General features: G+C 39.7%; 1 protein-coding gene across 2 annotated transcripts in view; it reads left to right on the top strand.

The window, feature by feature from the left end:
• NCKAP5 (NCK associated protein 5) overlaps window positions 1-25,121 on the top strand; it is an 890,605-nt gene that overhangs the window by 578,876 nt on the left and 286,608 nt on the right. For both annotated transcript variants that reach the window (XM_043576610.1, XM_043576611.1), the window contains exon 7: window positions 21,519-21,668. In XM_043576610.1, the coding sequence (XP_043432545.1) occupies window positions 21,519-21,668 (150 nt within the window). The remainder of the gene's footprint in view (window positions 1-21,518; window positions 21,669-25,121) is intronic.

The following is a 25,121-nucleotide window of genomic DNA, read 5'->3' as shown; positions in this document are numbered from 1 at the left end:
AACTAGGCACCCCTGAGCTGTGTGTTTTCTGAGTCCAGCTCCATTATTTCCAACTATGGCTTATGTTCAGTCATTGATGCTGTAGATTGTGTTTAAAGCAATCTAGTGTGTTACCCAAATCATTTCCATTTGAAGTGATTTAATTGAAAATCAAAATGACTTTTCCTTAAGCAGTTCCTTCAAAGTATTCTCAGATATGATGAACCAGGTGATGGCTTGGGGAAAGGGATCCTTTCTAGTTATCCTAAAATCTGTCAGTCATCAAGAATATATCCAGACCCTTTTATGTACACAGAAAGCACCTGACATAGGCTAGGATTTAGCTCAAGACCTGCCCAGCAGAGATGTTACTTATTTCACAAATTAGAATTCTTATCAGGAGTGGGAAAGTTTTGACTTTAAACTTCACCTCTTTTCCCTGTAATGACTGAAGCAAATTCAAAAATTTCAGTGTACTCAGGGCACGTGGGTGGCTTAGTCGGTTGGGCGTCCCACTTGCGCTCAGGTCACGATCTCGCAGTCTGTGGGTTCAAGCACTGTGTGGGGCTCTGTGCTGACAGCTCAGAGCCTGGAGCCTAGAGCCTACTTCTAATTTTGTGTCTTCCTCCCTCTCTTCCCCTCCCCCATTTGTGCTGTGTGTCTATTTCTCTCTCTCAAAAAATAAACATTAAAAAAATTCAGTGAAAAGAATTTCAGTGCACTAGAAAGAAAAGTGAAGTTCGAAAAATTATATTAAACAATCTATTACAAAAGTTACCTTTCTAAGAAAGCTCTTTTCAATAGCAATATTCCTAGTGTATTTCAAGTGTGATATTTTCAAACTTTTAACATAAAACCATTTTTCATGAATATATGTAAATGCAAGGCAAAATTGAAATACCTGTGATTTTTAGAAGCTACAAGTTTCCTGGCTCCATTTCCTGGCTGAGTCGCAGAATCACCTGAAGGAATCATAACAGACTGAGCTCTCCGACCCCTCTTTAGGATGATCTCTTTCGTTTTGTCATTTTTTTCCCCAAGTTTGATGAGTCATTTTGACTCTTCTGGTCCATCAGTATGTTGGGAACCTGTGAGGTACTTTAGTATCCATCCATTCCACCACCCCTGTTCCCACAGTTTGCAAAGGAGAAAACAAGAGTTGAGGTTCAGAGCCCCATTCTCAGCCCAGTGCATGCATATGCATCTATACTGATTCTTTCATGCACAGTATTTATCTCAGTAAGCGCTCTGGCAGTTAATTAGCCAAGAGAGCTGAATTCTTTAGAACTCTTTAAAGAGCTTGTTTGTAATTCATACAAGTGATTTAGAAAAGTGTTTTTTTTTTTCCTGTTCTTTTTTAATCTAAATAGAATGTGGTAAACAAATGCAAAAACAGATCAAAAGTGAGTACCTTCTGTGAGTGCATACCAGTTGGAAAAAAAAAATGATTTAAAATTCTATTGAGTGTCTGTTGATAGAGGGCTAAGTCTTTGCATAGGCATTTATAAAATTATAATACACAATGGAATATGAAATATTTTTATTGAGCTTTTTTATGTATGTCTGTGACCTGTAATCTCAGGAAATCTCAAATGCCTTTGATTCCGCTTTAAGAAATTTGGCCTTTTCTTTGAATTGCTGTGAACTTTGAGTAGCTGCTGAAGTGAGTAATGGTAATAAAAGGAGTATTTTTATTGTGTGTTAAGTCTTAAATGGCTGAAACTGCTCCTCGAGGAAATGGTTTCCTTCCTCTTTTTGTCCTATTCTGTTTTGTTTTAAGCAACATCTTCTATTCAGATAGTAAATTTAGGTAAAGGAGACAGGATTTCTCAAAACCAAAGTGTGTGATGAGGTTCAGGACAGCTAAGAACATTGTCTTTCATAAAATCATTTTCTCTTTGAAATTATTCCATAAGAAGAATTTTTGATTTTGCACTCTACAGAAGACTTTCCAGAATTCCAGAAGTTTTCAAAACAATCTCATATGGTGACATCTGACTGAGGAGAGCATTCACCTATGAAATGCCAAAGTCATATTAAATACTTTGAAAGGAACAGAGACTTTAAATAATAGCACTCAGAGTTTAAATAACTACCTCCGTTCTTCTCGGGAATTTAAATTCCCTGGTTTAATGGGTTCTGACTCGACTTTCTCATTCTCCGTTTCTGTCTAAATTTTGTGCTCAGACATGAACACTTTCTCTGTTAGATGTTTTGACCCTGAACGGAACTCTTACCAAGTCAAAGCAGAATATGGTCTCTCTGTTAAAACAAATGTAACTTATGAATAAAATGGTGCCCTGGAGAAGCACCTTCTCTTCATACAGGTGAGCTGATTATTGCCAATGAACTTGAGAGCTGCTCTCCTCAACTCATCTCAAGAAGGGCCACACTTTACTTTGGAATACCCAGTACATGTCTAAGGTCAAAAGTTTCTGTAGGTAGAAACCAAAAGATGTTGCCCTTTAGTAAGTGTGTAGCTCATGCAGACACTTTGGGTAGTTCACATGATTAACCAGGCACATCAGTTCTTTCTTCCTCTTAGAAATAAATGAATTTGAACAGAGCAAAATCACGATGATATCAGTCCGTGAGCTTTGATCCTATTTTCTTAACTCACCTGAAGGAATAAAACTGTAATTTTCTTTGTTTTAGGACTTGGCTAAATGCCTTTTAAAATGGAGATAAAATAGTCTGTGGGGGCAAATGTACAATTTTGGAATTAAGAAATAGTTAAGAAAGAAGTGGAAAGCATCTGCTGGACAACACACACACACACACACACACACACACACACACTCACACACTCATTACTGAGAGCTCCTGTACAGTAACCTTTCAGCTGTATTGTCCTTATTGATTTCATCTGCACACCAAGCACTGCAATGCAATGAAGAGGAATCATGGTGTGTGGGGTGAGAGGAGAGTGGTTGGCTAGGAGTCTGCTGTCTGCATTGAAGTCATTGCAGGATTCAGGTGTTAATTGGCCTGTCCAACATGTCTGAGGAGCAGAACCACAGTCCTTGCAGGCTCAGGAGCTTGTCTTTGCTCTCTGTACAGCAATTTCTGGGCTTGAGAATTCTGGCCCACTTCCAGAATGTGTCTTTCCCAGAACTCAGCTGAAAGACATGGGGTTAGGCTGTGTTCTAGGTCTCAACCTGCCTGAGCCTTGACCTAGAACCTGTTCTCCAGCAGAAGAGCCTTGGCTTTGGTGTGTTTAAAAATGTCTCCAGGTGATTCTAACGTCACTAGCATTGCTAAAGGGCCAACTCTGTGATCTTGGAGATCTTTTCTAGCCAGCCCAACTCTGTGAAGAGCAGTGGAGGAAGTAGCATCATAAGGACATTTGATTTATAGGTGGAGGGGAACGTAGAAGGTCAACGACAACTCAATGATTGCTTTCCCTCCTGCTCCTATTTTTCTATTGCCTGGAACAAGAGGTTACTGAAGCTGAGGATGCTAAAGGCCTATGCCAGCTGTGCCAGTGCCCAAAGGCAGAGGATTTGCCTCCTGTGCACTGGGCTTGGTAAGTCCTCAGGCTCTCAAAGGGTGGAGATAGTGGAGAAGTTCAATGAACATGCATTGCCCCCTCCATCCCATGTCAGTCTGTTGGCCCCTCATTCTAATAGAGATGCAAACAGTGCTCAGTGTTTCTTCCTTTTCCTGTGTAAGAGCTCATTCAGATTAATAATGGGAAGAAACAGTCTGAGGAAAGGAAAGTTGTGGATCATGAAAAAGGATGCTGTGAACTCTCAGCAGCTCCTCACTTTCTAGAGACTATGCATATAAAGGATTATGGTTGGAGAACATATGAAGGGGGATTAAAGACAAAGTTTCGGGGTCAGATAGACCTGGGAGCGGATCTCGTTTTTCTCACTCAGTTTTGTCAGCTTGGGCAACTTAACGTGAGTCTCCCATTTCTCTTCTCCATAATGGGCCTAATAAGGCTAACTAGAAAGGCTGTCGTTTTTAAAGTGCTTCCCCAGACGGTTCATCTAACAACTGGGGATAGCACATGGTAACGTGTTCAGCACATGTTACGTATTCAACACACAGTCGCTAGTATTCTTATGACACTTGTAGCCCTGTCTACTCGTCCATTCTTTCTCTTCACACAGGCAGATTGTCCTCTTACCCTGCCCCCACTCTAGTCTACCTTAGTGACTAGCGCCATGGAGGCTATTGAGAACCTAAAAGTTCAGAATTGGAGAAAATGATGGAATGCTTAGAAATGTCAACATTTCAAGAGTGCTGAACCCAGGTCAGGTTCCCAGATAGGGCTGGCCTTTGTGGTAATATCTCCTCCTACTACACCATCTGTCATCCCCAGACCCTATCTGCCAACATTTTCTCCCTTAGATATGGTTCTCTGAAATTCCATCCATTAAAGCACCATCCCATGTAAGAAATAAAGATTCCAGAATATAAAATACTCAAGGGAAGATCATTCACATGTTAGTGTGAACTGGTTAAATCTGTGGGCTTTGTTCTTACTGCTTGTCTCAGAACACTGGAATTTAGGATGTGGGGTTTAGAGTGGAAGGGGAAAGGAAAACACTTTTTCTAAAGGAATTTAGGAGTTTATAAGCCTCTGGGTTAAGTCTGGGTGAGACTCCCTCTTGACCAGGAGTGCCAGGGAAGAGAGTTCTTACGAAGTAGCATAGGGATAAAGAAGTGAAGAAAAAAAGGAGCAAATGCAACTTGCAAATTACAGCCATCATTTCTCTGTGTGCCAGGCATCATATGCATACAGAGGAGAGAGGAAGCATTGTTCCTCTTGGCCCTCTCCCGCTAGTACTCTCAGGGCTCAGACCTCAGGCTGATACTATCAAAATGAACTATTGAAGTCGTGGCCTGCTGTCCCAGCACCATTTGCTGCATGTCCTTTGTGGACTGTACCAAGTGGCAAACTGACAGGTTGAAAGGAAATTTAGAGCAAGCTCATTGAACTGGGGTCTTACAATGGCTTATATTCTTCCCTTACCTGTTTAAATGAATAGCCAAGGATAGATCCTCATTCATGATGATTGCATTGTTTTGTAAACAGATCAAAATGCATTTTTCCAGGCATGTTTCTATTTGGTTGGTTTGTCATTCTCCCCCAATAAATTTTGTTTTTGAACTAAATTAATAAATTAGCACAATCAGGGGCACCTGGGTGGCTTAGTTGGTTAAGCGTCCGACTTTGGCTCAGGTCATGATCTTGTGGTTTGTGGGTTTGAGCCCCGCTTTGGGCTCTGTGCTGACAGCTCAGAGCCTGGAGCCTGCTTCGGATTCTGTGTCTCTCTGTCTCTCTGCCCCCAACCCCCCCATGCTCATGCTCTGTCTGTCTCTGTTTCTCAATAATAAATAAATGTTAAAAAATTTTTCATAGAAATAAATAAATTAACACAGTTAAATCCATTTCTCCCCACTAATGCCAAGCTTACATCTTAGTCTGAGTAAGTAAACTTCTGTGGTAATTATAAGTGATGGTCTGAAAACAATTTCATTGCAAGCATGCTCTTACAACCTTTTTATTTCATTTACAAAATAACTTGTAAATGTATTCCTACGATCTGAATTAGGTTGTATTTCTCTTGGGTCACTATATTTAACTTGTCTAGCCCTACTATTGTATTTTTTCTTTTCCATTAATTCTTTTTTTATATAAATGTTTATGTATTTATTTGAGAGAGAGAGTGCGTGTGAATGCACCTAAGTGGGGGGGGGGGGGGTTGAGAGGGAGGGAGAGAGAATCCCAAGGAGACTGTATACTCAGTACTGAGCCCAACACAGGGCTGAATCTCATGACCACGAGATCACGACTTGAGTTGATATCAAGACTCAGATACTTAACCAAACTGAGCTACCTAGGCACCCCTCCACGAATTCTTATTACCTATTTTTCCCAAACATCTAGACAACACCATTAGAGAAACAGTAGTGAAAATTGCCACAGTAACAATTAATATTCTGTTTTACAGTGTAGACTTTCACAACACCATCTCATTTGATCCTCACATTAACCTCTCAAAATAGAAAATACAATAAGTTCATGTTCACTTTAAAGCAACTGAGTTTGACAGAGGCACTTGACTTTCTAAAGGTCATACAGCATTAGGCTCCAGTCAACTTAGCCTCTTGATTCCAAGTCCCATAGTCTTGCAGGGGTAGCATTAATTACATTCTACACCAGTGGTTCTCACACTTGGCTATGCCTTGAAGTCATCTAGAGAGTTTTAAACATTAGTGATATCCTGGTTCCACCCCAGAGATTCTGATTTAATTGATCTGGTGTGTGTTCTGGGCACCCAAAATTTTAAATCTCCCCAAGTCAGTTCTAATTCATAGTCTGGGTTGAGAACCATTACACGACTAGGCATTAGATTCAGCTATATGTTTTTCTTTTCTTGCTCATCATGCTAAAGCATCCTGCAGCCAGGGTCTTGTTTTCATTATCCTGCCACCAGCATTTCCTCCGGAGTAGCTGGCCTGGTCCCTTTTGCTTAGGAGGCATGTTGACCTTCTGCAGAATGTGGAAGGTGGGTTGGTCCTTGAAAGAAACTAAAATTCAGATAAATGGAGAGATCCTTTGCTTCAGTGGATACTGTTATGAGAGACAGCTGAGGATTATGGGAACTCCAGTGAGGTACAGCAGAGGATTTTGGATATTCCAGTGAGGTTCAGCAATGGATTATGGGTATCCTGACGAGAGGCACTAGAGGATTATGGGTGAGCTTAAAGCCTTTAAGAGACCAACAGCCTGGGTCCAGATCCCGACTGAGCCATGCAAGCTGTAATGACTGAGGATTGACTTAACCTCTTGAGGTCCTAGGGACCTTATTCCCAGTCATATTCAGTCCGTGGATTTATAGTGAGCTCTTTGCTGGGGAGGCAGCAGAGGGGTAGAAGGCAGGCCAGGATTGTTGGGAGAACATGAGGGCACTGAGACAGCTGGGTCCATGAGCCACTCGGGAAAATAACCGGAGCATAGTGTAGGCCCAGCTTGGAGATCTCAGCCTGGAAGGAGTGAGCCCTAGTGCAGAGGTCTGAGGAAACAGTAGTGTCAAGGAAATCCCTGCTGGTAGGAAGACCCTGCTGGAAATGGAAAACCATTTCACTTGCATAAATAGGAAGGAATCATGGACACAAAGAAAACAAGACATGATTCTAAATTCACCCTAATTAGTGTTGCCTATTAACTGAGCTTGAGGCCTATTTTCCTTTTGTAAAGTTCAAACAATTAGCAAGTTTTAGAGAGTTACCGAACTAAGACTTTGTCCTTGGCATAATGAAAGGCAGGCCCTGGAAAGACAGTATAAACTTGGCAGAGAGGATGTAAACAGCCAGAACCCAGAGCTGATCCTCACAAGGAACTCCTGGAACCTCTCTCATCCCAACAAGTTCAAAGCCTTTCATTTGGAACTGAATTTCCAGAATGGCCTGAAGCACAGTTGCTTGACACTTTTACCAGCATCTGGGATAGTTCTGGGTGCACAAAATCATCTGAGTTTCATGGCATGTCACACTGTGAAACTGGCATGCTTACTGTGTTGTGTAGCCAGAGTTATGGTTAGAATGCTTCAGGGTTAGTGTTTGTGGTGATGGGGAGAGTCTATAAACTGGTTTTCTGGTATCTTGGAGACGAGGGCTGCTTGGAAGGGGTTGGATAATCTCATTATTAGTGTAATCAAGAACATAGGATGTGTTTGCCAGCTGTTCATTGTCATGTGGCTGTGTACAAGGTGGCCAGTCTCTGCTATCCATATTCTCTAAGAGAACAGTTGTTGTGTGACACAGGAAGGTGAGTCATAGTGTGGAGATGAACAGGATAGTTAGCAAGTCTAAGGTGCTCAGGAGGAAAGTTACCTCCAGTATCTAGCCACTGCATTTTGCATGTGAGAAAATGGTGTCACAGATAACCAAAGGGCTTTCACAAGGCCACACTGCCCGGGAGCAGCAGACCTGGAACAAGAAACCAGGTCCGTGGCTAGTTTTATATTTTTTCCTTCCCTGTGGCAACAGGGGAGCACTAAGATGACCAGAGGTGGGATCTAGAAGACTATTTGTCAGGGCAAGTTGGAAGACCTGTAGGAGAGGCGTTTGTCTCGGGAGCCACAACTTGCCCAATTTGTTATTCTTTAAATGCACAGTGACTTTGCATGAAGAGTGGCTATGCAAGTTTGTGATGCATATGTATGTTTATATATTTATTTATATTTAAATTTAAATATATATTTATATAATGACTTTTCTGATTATCTTTTAGGATCATGCTCATTTCTTGCTAATTTATCTGAATTTTTCCTTCCCTCATTCACCAAGATGAATCATCTGACAGGGTTATAGGTATCTTCACCAGACAGCCCTTTGCTTCACCACTCCCACTGTGGCTCGAAGTGGCTTGTCAGAATGTACATCCCACTCTATGACAAAGAAGCACCTCAAGTGATAGCTTCCTGCTGCTTTCAGAGGTTAGGGATAAAAATAATAGTTTTAATGTCAAAAAGCACACCAGGACAGTATTTCTGGCAACATTTCTTCAGTGAAATCTTCAGTTGGGTCTTATTCTATGAGCTTTGCCTGACTAGAGAGAGCAGGTATTATGTAAATTGTGCCAGAAAAAAATGTGATATTCTTGCTTTATCCTTAATTTCCATTTAGGTGCAAATAGGTGAGGCTTCTGTCTGATCTGACACAAGCCCTCAGGAGAATTAACTATATAATCCATCTCTGACTTTCAAAAGTATAACTAATGCACCTCATTAGAGCTTTTCTTTTAGGTAACCCTGGGAAGAAAAAAGGTGGGAAGAATGGAATGCCTTGCTAGGAGTGGGTCTATGGATCTCCAGAAATTCTCAGGATATTTTAGGATAGATAACTTTATGGCTTAAAAGTTGACGTGTTCCTGTATGAGATACATTTGGTGGGCATGTCAGTTAAAGGAGAAGCTTGCAAAATCTCATTTTCTAAGAGTGGAAATCAATTTAACGGTGCTTTTATCTTCTATGCAAATATTCTATCAGTCCATTGCTTTATGTTTCTAATGGCACAATACTTGCTTAAAAATAGTTTTCTGTTGAAAGTTCTTATGAATATTTAAGTCATTCAGCATTAATATTACACACAGTATCATTAGAAGTAAAACAAGGTAATATCATCCTCATTAAACATCATCATTTTCGACAATATTCGATATTCATTGAGTGCATTCTGTATTGTGCAGGGTATAGTAATGTGGTGTGATATGTAAAATGTTATTCCTGCCCCTGAAGGTCTTGAATTATAATTGGGAGCAGTTGAACTACATACAGTGTCTGTTTACTGAAATTAGAATGATAAAGTATCTTCTCCATATGAACTATTTTGTTGTTGTTCTATTGTTATTTTTTTTTTAATTTTTTAAATGTTTGTTTATTTTTGAGAGAGAGAGAGAGAGAGCGAGGGGCAGAGAGGAATGGAATCCAAAGCAGGCCCCAGGCCCTGAGCTGTCAGCACAGAGCTTGACACAGGGCTTGAACTCAGAACCCAGGAGATCATGACTTGAGCCACAGTCAGATACTTAACTGAGCCACTCAGGCACTCTGCTGCTGCTGTTGTTGTTGTTGTTGTTGTTGTTACTCTTCTTATTATATTTGAGCACTTAAAGAATTCTCTCTTAGCAGAAGCAAAATTGCCTCCCAATTCACTTGAGTTTAACAGACACAGAAGATAAATTAATTTCTGCCATCAGTGATCAAAATATATATATATAGGGGCGCCTGGGTGGCGCAGTCGGTTAAGCGTCCGACTTCAGCCAGGTCACGATCTCGCGGTCCGTGAGTTCGAGCCCCGCGTCAGGCTCTGGGCTGATGGCTCGGAGCCTGGAGCCTGTTTCCGATTCTGTGTCTCCCTCTCTCTCTGCCCCTCCCCCGTTCATGCTCTGTCTCTCTCTGTCCCAAAAATAAATAAAAACAAAACAAAACAAAACAAAACAAAAAAACGTTGGAAAAAAATATATATATAGTGTTGACCATATTTTCTGAAACAAAAATTTGGACATATTGGTCATACAACAATGTGTATTTATGGGGACAGAGAGAAAAGTTTAAATTGTTTGAATTTACTTTAAATTAAAATGTTCTCCAGGAATCTCAGACATATAGCTATTGAAGACATATATAAAGACATCAGTAATATAGCAACCCACATACTGCTAACTAGTTAATGCCTAATTATCAGTTCATTTTGGGATGGCCATTGCTCAATTCATGAGCTCAGCCTCCCACTCAAGCCTCTCTGGATCCCCTGTCCTATGAATTCTTTCACAAAATGGGAACAGGGCAAGAGGGGGCAGAGGAGGAAGAGAAAGATTGGGTGCAAATTTTGACATTAATTTATGAGTTATTGTTAATGAGCTCCAAGTGTTTAAGTTTAACCATTAGCCACTGAAATTCCTCATCTACATGACAGTCTGACTGCTGTTGGTTTCTTTCTGCACAGGTTACACTCAGACAACCATCCAGGTCCTATAAACATGTAATTTCTGTTGTTAATCTTCTTAGATGTCCAGCCATCTGGACCATACCTTTAATGAAAATTATGGCCCAGTTTTTTACACCATCCTTTCCCACAGTAGAGTTTTCCTTTATGTAAAGTGCCTTTAGAATTGAACTTTTTTTTTTTTTGAGGAAATAAATGTTGCTGATAGATGGAACAGACAATAAAAGCATCATCTGAAAATTTATTAACGTAACTTCACAGAACTGTTCAATATGGAAGATAGTTTGCAACATTGAGGAGTGTTTTGAGTGAAGAATAATGTGGAGTAGATGTGAATTGATATGCCAGTGGTCGTGGGTTCATATTAGAGACATAAAGAAAACACTTTGTTCTCTTATCCATCATACACATTTAATCTTGGGGATTTTACTGTGTGCTTGGTTCACTTTGTAAGTCAAATCCGGGGATGAAAAAGAAGAGTTTTATATGTTTTGCCTGACAGTAGTAATGTTAAACTGTGAACAAATTGGGATGTTCTTTTAAAATCCTGTGATTTATATGGCTCTATTTTTCCCCCTTTAAAATTTAGTATGCTGGTACTGAACAAAAGCTGCTAGCAGTCCCTGGGAATGTTGTTACAGTATTTGCTGAAGTGCTATCTAAAGTGACAATATATTCTGTATACCCTCCCCACCACCAGAAAACAAATGAGTAAATAAATCATAGAAGCTGAAGCCACGAGTGTGCACTGGGGTGGCTGTAGGCCAGACGATTGGCCTCTACATTTCCATTTAGCTTGTATCATGGTGTGTGTTTATATTTTGAACTAATTGAATCATCATTAACTATGGAAGTGGTAGTGGTTTGTTAAACCTGTTCTGCTGATAGTCTAAGGCCAAACCTGACATCTCTGATAAAGTCGCCCACTCCCTAGAGGAATGGCCCAGGAGCCTTGGAAGAGATGTTGTTAGCAGCATGGTTCATAGTTAGATAAATATCCCGATTCTCAGATAAAATTACCACATAGGATGAATCTATGGGTGCATGAGAAAGTCTAGAAGAAGAACTTGAGTCTGTGGAAAGAGCATGGCATTGCAAATCAGAACTGCTTTTAAATTCTTGATCTCCGACTTCCTGTTAACAAATCACTTAATAACCTATTAGAGTTTGTTTTCTTGTCTGTAAAGGGGGTCTAGACTGCCTTATGTCCCCATTGCTCTGAGCATGGAAAATGGTATTATGGGGTTGTTTGGTTTAACTCCGCGGTGTTATACCAATACTAGATGCTATTTATTGTGCCTTTGATGTCCTAAAAGGAACTTGACGTTTTGTGCTAACATCTCCCAAGTCTCTGCTTTATGTGATCGGTCCTAAAGTATTTTTACTATTAATTAGTCAGTGGATTTAACACATGGTTGGATATTCAAAATGAAATAACTCTAATCTAACTTCTACAACTGTCTAGCTTTCCAAGGTTGGATAGTTTAATGTGTCTTCACATTCACCCTGGTTTCATTTTGCTCTCTACAGGTTAGAAAACTATGGGTACTTGAGGTGGGTTCCTTCCTTCCTTCTTTCCTTCCTTCCTTCCTTCCTTCCTTCCTTCCTTCCTTCCTTCCTTTTTCTTTTCCTTTTCCTTTTTCTTTTTCTTTTTTTTTTTTTCTTGAGCAGGACTAAGAGATAAGGTAGTCCCCATCAGAAAATAAGTAATATGCTAGAACCGAGTAAAACTATCACTACTATCCACCCACTGTGTCTGTGTGTTGGCTTTATGCCAATCATCAGAGTTAAAAAATAATAAAAATTGATAGATGAGTAATTTTTTAAAAAAATTTCTAAAGCCTGGTGACCAGTAGATGCTTGATGTCATTCCTCCCATCAGCAAATGCCCTCAGAAAGGATTCTGGTTGGGCATCATTTCCTGTGAGTGTTAGAAGTGTCTTTCCCTAAACTCTCTTACTTTTGCTCACCAGACCTTTTTTGTTTCTTACAGGCAGGGAATGGAATGTGCTAAATGCAAAGGTTGCATTAGGTGACTTCTTTTTTTTTAACATTTTAATTTTTTTAATGTTTATTCATTTTTGAGAGAGAGAGCTAGAGGATGAGCAGGGGAGGAGCAGAGAGAGAAAGGGAGACACAGAATCTGAAGCAGGCTCCAGGTTCTAAACTGTCTGCACACAGAGCCCAATGTGGGGCTCAAACCCTTGGACCATGAGATCATGACCTGAGCTGAAGTCGGATGCTAAACCAACTTAGCCACCCAGGCGCCCCACATTAGGTGACTTGTATCTTAGGGCCCAAGAGAAGTACACAGCAAAAAGAGGAATGGGTTTTTCAAGGGAAAAAAAAGGATAAAGAGAGAAAAATACATGCTGGAAAAGAAGCACAAAGATTTTAGGAGGCGAGGTATCTTCTGGATCTAATATTAATAGAATTCTGTATTAAAATCTCTAAACTTTCAGCAGTATTTTATATACTTATCATCCCAAGCTGAGTTTTTACAGATGATCAAAATCATATAATTTTTAAAAAATTTTTTTTAATGTTTATTTATTTTTGAGACAGAGAGAGACAGAGCATGAACGGGGGAGGGTCAGAGAGAGGGAGACCCAGAATCTAACAGGCTCCAGGCTCTGAGCTGTCAGCACAGAGCCCGACGCGGGGCTCGAGCTCATGGACCGCGAGATCATGACCTGAGCCGAAGTTGGCCACTTAACCGACTGAGCCACCCAGGCGCCCCAAAATCATATAAATTTAAAGAGACCTTTGGATTAGTCTATTTCTGTGCTTTTTATTCACAGATGAAGAAATCAAGGGACAGAGAAATTATGTGACTTGACTGAAATCACACAGCTGTTTAGTGGCACAGCTAGGACTATAAAGTAGATTTCTTATTTCTACTTATTCTGAAGTTGGGTACAAAGGGCCTTTGTTCCCACCGTGGATCAGAATAGATCACAGTGACATGGAACTTGTTGGCCCTCAAGAAATGGATGAGGTTGACTCTCCTTTCCTCCTGTCAAATAAAATGCCAACATAGTGATGCACAGTGCCTCTTACCTCTGCCCTGACTTGGGGTGCTTCATTCGTCCTTACAGTCCTGGACTGACCTAGCATCACGCCCCAGGGATGGGGTAGGAGACAACAGGGCCACCATCTTGAAGTCAAGCCTTTGTACCATAACCAGGCAACTACGCTCCCAGTGGGACTCAAGAGGGGGAAGGGGCCAGAAGGTTTAAACTTCTTTCATCACTTTTCTTACTATCATTGTGACAACCAGCTGCCTCTTTCCTACCTCATGTAAATCTCTAATGGACAGATTTCTCCTTATGTTTTCAATACAAAGAAAGGGGAAAGCAAGCATTATTTTTAAATTAGGAAGGCTTTCCCAGCAAAGGAGTTGTATCTCTTTCACACTGCACATGTAGAAACTATCTCTTGGTTAGTGTTCCTTGCTGCAGAATTAATAGTTATAAACTATTAATGCCATCTGTGAGAAGGAAGAATCATAACATGGTGGGCACTGAAGTGTCAGACCTCAAATAGGAATTTCCCAAGGGCATCTTGTCACACTAATATAGAGTGGTTTCTATTATATGTCAATATTTGACATCTATTACTGAAGTAGGATTTAGCAAGTTATGGGTGACTATGTCCCAGTTTGCCTGGCTTGTACCTACTGTCCTAATTTACTACGAATAGCCACTATCCCCCTTTAGTCTCCAGTGGGTATTGGTTTGGATGATTAGTTATCTGTCCATTTTACATATTAATTTATAAAGAATTAAATATGCAGCCATAAAAGCTTATCTGAAGTGATTTATGTTTTATGCTTACGCATTTCATCCAGAGATCCTTAGGCATGGATTAGAATCACCTGGGGTGTTCTCTAAAATTAAAGATTCCTGGCCCCACTCCTAGACACTGTGACTGACTAGTGCCATAGTTGGCCAAGGTATCTGCGTTTTAAACAAACAACACTTCTTCCTTGTCACTGCCACCCTGACTCTGATGCCAATTGCTGTTGGCCCACTACATGAACAACAGTGACCCAAGGAAGTGTAAGTTATTTGTCATTGTGGGAGGAGCTTCCTACTAAACAACCAAAATTACAAGATGATTTACAAACTATGAGGTCTCATTTTGTGAAACTGTCATTTTAATCATCGTTCAGTGAACTCCTACTTAGATGATTGCAGTAGTATCTTATTTTCCCCACATCTATGCTAACCTCCCTCCAATCCATCCTTCACAGTGTACCACAGGGCTAGTCGAGAACACCAATCTACGCTGTCACCTCTTCGACATGCACATACACAGGTGTGCAGAGGAAAACAATGGCTTCCCACTGACCTTAGGATAAAGGCAAAGTTCCTCGACTTGTGGCATAGTCCCATCAGCCCATCAGGCCTCCTTTCAGACTTTTTAAACTGACCTCTCTTCTTCCCAACTCATAGTCATTTCCTGGCTAACTCCCACACTTTTCTGGCCTTTCTTTTGCATCCTTGTTACTTGTTCTTGGAGCAACTGAAAAGTCTTCCTCACAATGTGTATAGCAGTACTATTTTACATTTGCTTGTGACATTTTGAGTAACTGTCTCCTTCCTCAAGACTCTACGCTCCCGAGAACAGGGGCCACCTGTGTTTTTATTCACCTTTCTTCCCAAGACATCTTCCACAGTGCCTGGCACATAGGAGCTGCTCAGTAATTATTTATTGGATGGATGGATTAATTAGTTATTGAGTAAGGTGACCACATGAAACTTTCCTTGGGTCCCACTGTGTGCTGGGCTGGGGGAAACTGGTGACCCAAAGATGAGTAAAAGATGCTTTTGGGGGAAGGGCATTATGATCATTTTCCTCCACAGTGTTTTTGAGTGAACAGTCGCTGGCCATCATTGAAGAGCTACGCTGCATGCTCTCTGCTCCCTGGACTGTCATCTGTCTGAGATGAACCGATATGACCCAGAGCTTTGTGTTGATTGATATTATTTTACATAGGCCCGATGATGCTGACCACTTGAGAACAAAAGATGAGGGCTCCCCCAAAGGTGAATCATTACCCTGGTAACCACTTAGAGAAACTTACAGTGCTAAGGATTGCTTTATGTACTGACAAGGCAAAGTTTGATTTAAACCCTTGGAGAGTAACTGAGCTCCTAAATCTTTAGCTTCCTGCATACTGGCTGGTATTTGTTGAGGCAAACAAGCTTATGGTCTCAACCATATATGAAATATGTGGGGAGTGAAAGTTGTTTGTGTGGTGGTCTCACTTTTATAGAATTCACTGCTGATTAAAGTCCATAAAGAACTAAAACATGAAAACAGGTCACCTCTGGAATCAACTTATTCTGTTCACAGTTTGACATCCTCAGGAGTAGACTTGGCTTATTTTTATTTATTTATTTATTTATTTCTACGTGGAGTTTCAAGAGAATATATTTCATTTACAACCAGATGTTTTTGTCTTCTCTCTTGCCATGTGTATCACAGATGATTATTTAGAAAAGAAACTAAAATCTGGTTGAAATGAGTTATTTACATGTGGATAGAATACATATACTTGATTTAAAAAATATATTGTCATGCTTTTATGCATCTAATATAAATTCAGTAGCTAGCTTTTCTGAAATGGACAGTAGTGACCTGTCAAGTACGGTATAGCTGTGTTTCCAGCTCTCTCAGATTTTTCTCTCTTCCACCACTTTTTCTTTGCTTATTTTTCTCTTGCTCACCTACTTATGTAGTATATGTCCTTTCTATCTTCCCTCTTTCTGGTTGTTACATTATACTCTAACATTCTCACACCAGTAAGTGGTCAGGACACAAAAGTGAAGGAAAGGACAGGAAAGATCATCCTACCTTCTGGATTGGTTTCAGGGCATTTACAGTACAGAACACAGCAAAGTGTGCTTTTAGGATGGTGACTGGTCTAAGCAGTGGACAGATATGGCTTTCTTTCTTAGACAGTGCCATATCACAACAGTTGCAAGTTTCCTCTTTGCCTGTAATTGACATTGGCAGTGCCCTGCCCATGCTCCAGAATCATCTAGAGTACTCCTTTGACTTCCAGCTATCAGTGTTTGTGCCAGGGGGTACTTCTATGTGAGAAGTATGCATAGTTTCACTGCCTATGGCAGGCTGGAAATACCAGGAAACTGATATTCCAGCAGGTAGCCACAACCATTGATTCTTATGTGGTTGGTGCCTAAAAACTCTAACTCCCTCACCTCTGGGGTGGAATGATTCTGAGCCTGTGTTTGGCCCCATTTTTCTGAGTATTCTGTGGTTTCAGCTGTAGCTGCTTTGTGTTATGCCCTTTAGTGGCTCCCATCTCTTCCCTGGTCACTCTCATCCTTGTGTTGCCTGGTTTCTGAGATCTTCATTCTTTAAGAACTTAAGCTAGACATTAACCAGTGATATAGAAACACTAACTCAAGAATTAAGCTTCAAAGTGATATTTTTTAGGGGGCTACATTTGAAAAACCTTGACTTTTCCATCAGCGTCCTTCATCCTCTGCCCCCTCTGCTTGGGAGGTCTCCTCTTCACCATTCCCACCTGTGCTGTCCCTCTTCTCTTTATTTCCTCAAACAGCTCAGTTTTCTGTATCTTGAGAAAGGTTTCCTCTTATCTCTGTGATGCCCTTTGGCTACAATTTTTTGTATTTCCTTCCCATCCCTGCCAGACTTTCAGATAAGCATCTACGAAAATTGCCTCTATTATCTCTTTTTTTCACTTTTTGCTTAACCACTGACAATGTGGGTACCATCATCACACTTTAGCTCTCAGGTCCCCACTAATAACCTTCTTATTACAAAATGTAGAGGCTCTTTTTCTGTTCTTCTATCATCTCTGCCACCATTGAGCATATTGACATTTCCTTCCTGAAAATTGTGTTGTGCAATTGAATTGCTAGAACTTTAGCCATGGAAGGAGCAGTTAGTCCAACCACTTCATTTCACATCTGGGCGAAAACTGAGAACTAATAAAGTTGGATGATTTTCCCAGTAAGGTGCAAACATGTAAAAGCTGGGCTTTGAATCCAGGGCTTCTGACCTTCCATCTAGTATGAGAACTGTTTTTGGGAATTTTTTGTTTAAAAAGTTCACAGTGTTCCTAGTTTTTATTTCTTCCTATATAAAGGTGCCCCTGCCAGTCTCCTAGCTCCTTCCTTTCGTAGCCCATTGTGGCAGTCAGGATGAGGTTTCTAAAATGTAAACCAGAATCTTTCACTTCCCTGATTAGCCTCTAGTTCTCTATTGCAGTTGGAATAAAATCCAAACTCCTTTCATGCTCTGCAAGACCTCCCATGTTCTAACTATTTCTCTGATGACATTTCCTACTATTCTTGCTCTTACAGTCATGGACTCCTTCCTAGCTGGTCAGCAAGGAAAGCTTAGCCTTGCTTCTGGACACTGGCCTTGCTCTAACTTGTTTGGAATGCTTTTATCCCAGACCATTGCTTGACTGCTTCCTCCTCATCATTTGGTCTCAGCTCACATGGCCACCTCCTCTTATGCTGATACACCTTACATTGATATCACCATATCTAAAAATTTTCTTTAGACACACCGCTGACCATACATCATACTGTTTTATTTTCTTCATAGCATTTACCACTAGCTACAATTATATAACTTCTTGATTTGATTTGGCGTTAGGAATGTTTCCCATCAATAGAATATAAATTCATGAAATGTAGGAACTTTGTCGTGTCTGCCATATGTCCAGCACCTAGAACAGCAAATGGCCAATAGTTCACACTCAATAAACATTTATAGGATGAACAAATTAATGAATGGTGTCTGAATTTTTATTACTCATTTCCCAGAATCCTTTCTTTTTACTCTACAATCCTGTACTCACCTACTCTCTCTATATTTTTGTGTGTTAATATAATCTAACTGGTTTTATCATAAACCAGTAGGGACAAAACTTAATTCCTTCCTGGGGGCCTTTGTTTCAGTTTTCTCTTCAACCAAAAAATCCCACTGTTTGTCTCTTTAACTATTCAAGTTGTATCACTGTATCAAAGCATAAGTCATGTTACATTACCATGAAATTACATCCCACAGTCCTCATTGATCGCCCTTTCTTCAAACTGTGTAAAATCACTCGTGCATTTTATGTAATCTAAGCACTCACATATAATCTATATCATCTTGAATCGTTTCCAGTTGTTTCATATAATAATATTTAGGCACTGTGCCTAGACACTTTGTGTGTGTGTGTGTGTGTGTGTGTCTACAGTCAATCCTCATTATGTCTGGATTTTGTATTTCTGAATTCACCTACTCCCTAAAATTTGGTTGCAGTCAATATGTGCAGTGCTTTGATGGTAAATTTCACAGAACAGTGAAAACTCTGAGTCACCTAACACACACATTCCCGGCTGAGGTCAAACAAGGCACCACTCTGCCTGCTTGTTTTTGATCTCCTACTGTAAATAAATGTCCTTTGGTGTTCTATTTAGTACCACACTTTTCATATTTTATGCTTTTTATTAGTGATTTTGCTGTTCAAAATGGCCTCCAAACATAGGACTGAAATGCTACTTAGTGTTCCTAAGTGTAAGAAGGCTGTGATGTGCCTTATGGAGAAAACAGGTGTTAGATAACTTTGTTCAGGTATGCATTGTAGAACTGTAGGCTGCTAGTTCAATGTAAATGAATTAACAATACATATTAAATAAGGTATCTTTAAATAGAAACACTCATAAATCAAGTGGCTCAGTCGGTTAAGCGTCCGACTTTGGCTCAGGTCACGATCTCGCGGTCCGTGAGTTCCAGTCCCGCGTCGGGCTCTGGGCTGATGGCTCGGAGCCTGGAGCCTGCTTCCGATTCTGTGTCTCCCTCTCTCTCTGTCCCTCCCCCGTTCATGTTCTGTCTCTCTCTGTCTCAAAAATAAATAAACGTTAAAAAAAATTTAAAAAAAGACTATGTATTGATTAGTGCTGACAATGTTGCCTACCCTGTAGGAAAATACCCTGTATTTTCCCTAGAAGCAGTATTTGCTAATTCAGTGTTCATGGCAACTTTATGGAACAGAATTTTAATAAGTTCGTGGAAACTTTATGGAACAGAATTATCAGGAATAATGAGAATTGACTAAATATGTGTGTATGCTCTATTTTTTGGCATTAACCTCATTTAGGTATTTAGAAGACATAGAAACCAAGAGCTATTGAAATTTAAGGAGTTTTCCCAAGATTATTTGCCAAGCAGGTAAATGGTAGATCTGGAATCCGGTTGTCATATAACCAAGTCTTTTGGTTTCTCATTCTCCACACCAGTAGCTCTTGTTTGTTTTAATTAGGTGTAGAATCCTAATTATTATAAGACATAAAGGGAGGAAGGGGGAGAAAAAACATGTGGAATTGGAGGAACGAGCAAACCATGATTCACACAGAGAAATAGATGTAGATGGCATTTTTTAAAACATGGCTTGCTTTACAACCCCAGTTTAGTGTTGAGACTGTAATTACAGTCTCAAATCTTAAAAGAGAAATAAAAGGACCTCTTCATTTCAATTGGTAACTGTATATACTTTATGTTCCTTATCATGGAAATGAAAGTGTGACAAGTGACCAGACCTTAAAGAATCAAAGCTATAAAAATGCTGTCGTAACCTGGATTTTTGCCCTGCCCTGAGGATGTCCACCTTAAACTTGCCTGACATTTATCTGGGCTGAAATATATGTGCTATAGAAGTGAACATGTCTGCCTGTTGTATGTGGTTAAACATGCCGAGGCCTGATTTCATAAAGAGCTCTCACCTTCCTAACCAATTGTGCATTTCTACAGAGAGATGACAGAAGAAATTATATCTTGAAATCTGTATAAAAGAGTAGCATGAGTCAAGTTACCATGTGGTCTCCAGGTATATGTATACACCTATATACAAATACATGTATATCTATATATATGTACTTATACATTAAGACATATTTTACATACTTTATAATTTATTTTCAAAAATAAGTTAAATCAAACATTTTTGGAGCCTCCAAAGCACTTTTGTGAACAGTTTGGGAACAGTTTGAAACCTGAATTTTCCCCCTGTAAGTAGATTGTACAGGGACCTAGAGGTTAAGAATTCTAGCTTTTGTGCTTCTTATTTGTAAGTGATTTTATTAGTGCTAAATGTAAAGAAGTCTCTCACCTCTGATGTTGCAATTTAGCCCACATGGTTGACAACCAGTTGCATTAAGACAAGGACTTCTGCAGTGTGCTGTTAGAATTAAATAGTGTGATGGAATGATGTCACCTGGTTCCGGAGCACATGGGTATTAATATATGTATAGAATGGATGAGATTTTTCTTTTCATATGATATTCTCTTGACATTTCTTTTTCCCTTGAAAACAAGAGGCAATCATAAGGCTCAAATTAACACTTCTCAACTTCCCAAAGCTGCCAGCGATAAGGTTGAGTGAGGAGCTTCCAACAGGGAGGAAAGACAAGATAACAACATTTTATGTCTGCCTCAAGGCTATACGACAAATCCTGAAGTGTTAGAAAAGGAACTAAAGGGTCCTTAAGAGCTGTGTCATCAAGCCAAAGGAACTAATTGGTTTCAGCTTAGAAATCTGAAATCACTATCATTTCAATATTTCATAATATTTTATTTTCCCTTAGAATAATTAAATAGTTGCATGTCCAGTGACTTTAATGATCTTATGTTTTGGAGCTAAGCTCTTCACAAATCAAGGTATAAGGGTTGATTTATTCTTTTTTCCCAGTTTAGAGTACAGCTGAATTCCATGGTGCAGCTAAAAACGGATTAACCGCATGATCCCATCCTAAGGTTTTTGTTGGCTGGGTCAACTCCAACAGGGTAGAGGACTTGTGCATTCAGAGGTAGTGACCCAATGGCTTTATCCTGCCAGGATTCATTAATTTCTCTGTTGTGTTTTACTAATATAAGCACCACTGAGAATTTGTTTAACAAAATCTTCTCTACCTCAGCCCCAAAAGAATGCAAAAGCAATAGAGAGGTTCCAAACTTTTATGCCTTAGACTCTTGTTTATTTTTCAGGGAAGATTACCGTAAGCAATAATTCTTTCTCACTTCAGGAAAAACTGTCAGAGGAAGAGAGAAAACACAAGGAAGCTTTGGAAGGTCTTCACATGGTGGTGGATGAGGATTCGAGGAGTGAAAGCAGCAGTGTCGACGATGGGAAAGAAAACACCAAACTGCTGTTGGAAAGATTGAAAGCTCTAGAGGTAAGAAATGAAACAATTTTTTCATGTTTGAGGAAAAATGACAGTGCTCTGCTTCTTTTATTAACATTGGTTTTGAGTGAGAATAAGTCTTCCTTTCTCGGTTCTCCTAGACAAATAGGATCCTAAGATCTCCCATTGTGAATCATTTGCAATTGATGAGTAAGCGGTTAAAATTTGTAGCACTGAGAGTCTTGCCCTAGTGACTCTGATTGGAATGCCTTAAAAAGTGTACATAGGACAATAATTCATTTCAAATTCAGTTCAGCCCTCAAACTGGATCAGTACTCCTAAAATGGCATGCACTCAAGGGAAGGTGCTGTGTGGTATTTCACTTTGTTTTCCCAATGCCTAATATAATGAATACTTGAGTGAGTGAATAAATAAAATATCCATTACTATATAAAGATGATTGCAAGAAAAAAAAATTTTAAGTAGCTGAAGCATGTCTTAAACAAAAACAATAACAACCTATGTGGAAATTTAGCATAGAAAACATACATGTAGAGGTAAGGCTGCTAAGGGTACTTTAAGGAGGATTTGGAGCCTCCAGAGCGCTTTGGAACCACTGGTCTTTTATTTAGTGGCCTTTGACATCCCTGCAAGTGCTAAATCCTGAACATTTATAGAGGTCTTCAAAGAACATTCCAGTTATTCTTTTTTTTATTTTTTTTAACGTTTATTCATTTTTGAGAGACAGAGACAGAGCATGAATGGGAAAGGAGCAGAGAGAGAGGGAGACACAGAATCTGAAACAGGTTCCAGGCTCTGAGCTGTCAGCACAGAGCCCAACAAAGGTCTTGAACCCATGAACCATGAGACCATGACCTGAGACAAACTTGAATGCTTAACTAACTGAGCCACTCAGGGACCCCACATTCCAGTTATTCTTGACTGATATCTCACATGCTGAAAGACTCAGTGAACATGCCTTTTTCTATGAGTTGATTTAGCATAGAATAGGAACAGAATTACTTTTAAACCAGCCTATGGTGAGTGCATCTCATCTTAACTAGGTGCAAGGATCCTTCAGCTAACATCTACAAAATATAGTTCAACAGTAGGGTCTGCAGAAGCCTGAAAATTAATGTGAAGAAACAAGACCCCAGAGAGGTCTTATTTCCTATGCTTGGTTACTGGAATTCTGCCTCCAATCTACCATGTTGTCTATAGTGAGCATGCCCTTTCCACACTAATTTCCTCAGCAAAGGTAAAGCAAAAGAGTTAAGATTATGGACTTTGGAGCCAGATTCCCATGTGGTTTTTTGTTTTGTTTTGTTTTTTGTTTTTGAATCCCAACTCTACTACTTTCTAGTTTTGAAATCTTTGGTAAGTTCACTAGGCTCTCGGTGCCTCTGTTTACTCAACTGCAAAAATGGGGATCATAACAGTAACCCACCTTATAGGGCATTGATGCAGAGTTAATGTCTGCACAGCGGTGCCTGGCACGTGGTCTCCTCCATCCACCTACTGCAAGGCTCCTGACTTCTGCTAAATCACTTTTGTCCTTATTTACCTGGTTATAATGATTAACACAAGAACTATGAATGAAAAAATTGAGCTACTCCACAAATGAGTGACTAAGGATTGACAAGTTAAGCAATTGATACCAAACATGGGGCAGAAGAGAAGTCAGTTTAGGGAGCTTCTGGCAGCTCCCCTGGGGCAAACAGCCAGGAATCAACCTTATTTTCCCAAAGCTTCTCATACTTGTGTCATTTCTCAGACAGTCACTGAGGAAGGTGGGAAAACCTTCTCAAGGGAGACTGAGGTTGCTCTCTGAGACTTTTGAGAAAATCATAGCTTCGTTTAGAGTTTGAATTACCTGGATGTAATAGTAGAAATGAGTTGATACTACAGTTTCTTATTTCCCCAGAACCATGTGCTTAAATTGTTAGTTTTATTCCTAACTATAGTGACAGTTGCTCTTAGTTCATCTAATTGTCACTGAGACAACTTTGTGAAGGACATTTTATTTAATCAAGCTAAGAGGTATTTTAAAAATATCTTTGGCAGCAAATGTTTCTTAAACCCTCGCTGAGTAAGAGAGAAACAGTATTTTTTTTTTCTTTCACGGAGATTTTTATACTTCAGGCAACAAGTCTTGCGTCCATTAGTTGGATGCAATTGCTTATATCTCTAAGTGTGATTAATCCGCACAATTTTAATCCACAAAAATATTTTATTTTCTAAATTAGTTTCTTCTGGTCACAGTGTCACTGCTCGTTTCCTAAAATTTTTTGCTCAATATTAACTGAACTCTATCCTTGCCCACAATGCTCACCACCATCTATTTGAATGGAAAATAAAAATAGATATTCATTATATATATTTATATTTTTAAATTAATATATATATGTGTGTGCATATAAAATACACATACAAACCATATATATGTGTCATACAATTTACATATGAATTTAATATTTTACTTAATTTAATGTTTAAACATCTATTACATGTGCTTTCTGTATAGGATCTTTTGCTTAAGTTAGCAGTTATTGTAGGAAAATTGAATGCACTCAGAGCTGGGCATAGTCCCCCCACCCAGATGTGTACACTTTAACAAAGTGTTCCTCTGGAAGATGGCAGGGGAATTAACCATAATGCTTCAAACTTACTTTGGCAAAATTTGATGTTATATAACAAGATTTTAGGAAAACAAAAAATATTTTCCATCAGTGTATTTTTGAAACACTCACCTTTGTGTACCCTAATCTCTTGGCTCCTGGTGTTAGAGGAAGTAGAGAGGGATGTTCCATAGGCTGATGGAAATCAGCCTTTCTTAATTCCTACTCCCCACACAGTTCCCAGGAAAGTGTGCAAAAGGAGAAGATTCATAGACTTAAATTCCAATATTATGTTCATGATTAATATTACAATAATATTCAAAAGCTACCTAAAACATATCTGAGGAGCCCCTGAATTTGAGAATTGAGTTCATATTGTCCAAGCACATTATTCCCTGACCTGAGGAGAGTCAAGTGTTCCCAGCCCCACCCCACGATTGTTCCCTGTTGTGGTCCTTTCTGGGGCTTAGTTCCTACATGATTCAGCTTCAGTCCCTCTTTCTTTTCCTTTCAGAGTCAACCTCATGTGAAACAGAATCCTGTTACTTAATTTTTCCAAAACCCAACCCCACAAAGCATATGGAGACACATATTCACTAAAGGGTACTCCATGGCAGAATATTTCAAAGCTAAGGGCTTTGAACTTGGTCTTTAGTTAGCTGTTTCCTCCAAGTCCTCCAGCTACAGGGCATTTCTCCCTTGCCCCTTTCTTAGTCTCCTGGCACAGGAGGTGGCTAGGTCTTTCCCACCTGGTCCTTCTCCCATGGCCAAGGCCCCCATCACTAATTATGCAGAGCTCTATACTCTGTCCTTGTACTCCAATTCTGGTCTCATTCAATCCCATTCCCAGAATTCATCAAGGTATTTTGCTAAATAAGATATTTAC

This window comes from Prionailurus bengalensis, chromosome C1 (genome assembly GCF_016509475.1).
Source record: "Prionailurus bengalensis isolate Pbe53 chromosome C1, Fcat_Pben_1.1_paternal_pri, whole genome shotgun sequence".
In the NCBI taxonomy this organism is placed as follows: domain Eukaryota; kingdom Metazoa; phylum Chordata; class Mammalia; order Carnivora; family Felidae; genus Prionailurus; species Prionailurus bengalensis.
The sequence above is the reverse complement of the archived record's forward strand: the minus strand, read 5'-3'. Positions and strand labels throughout refer to the sequence as shown.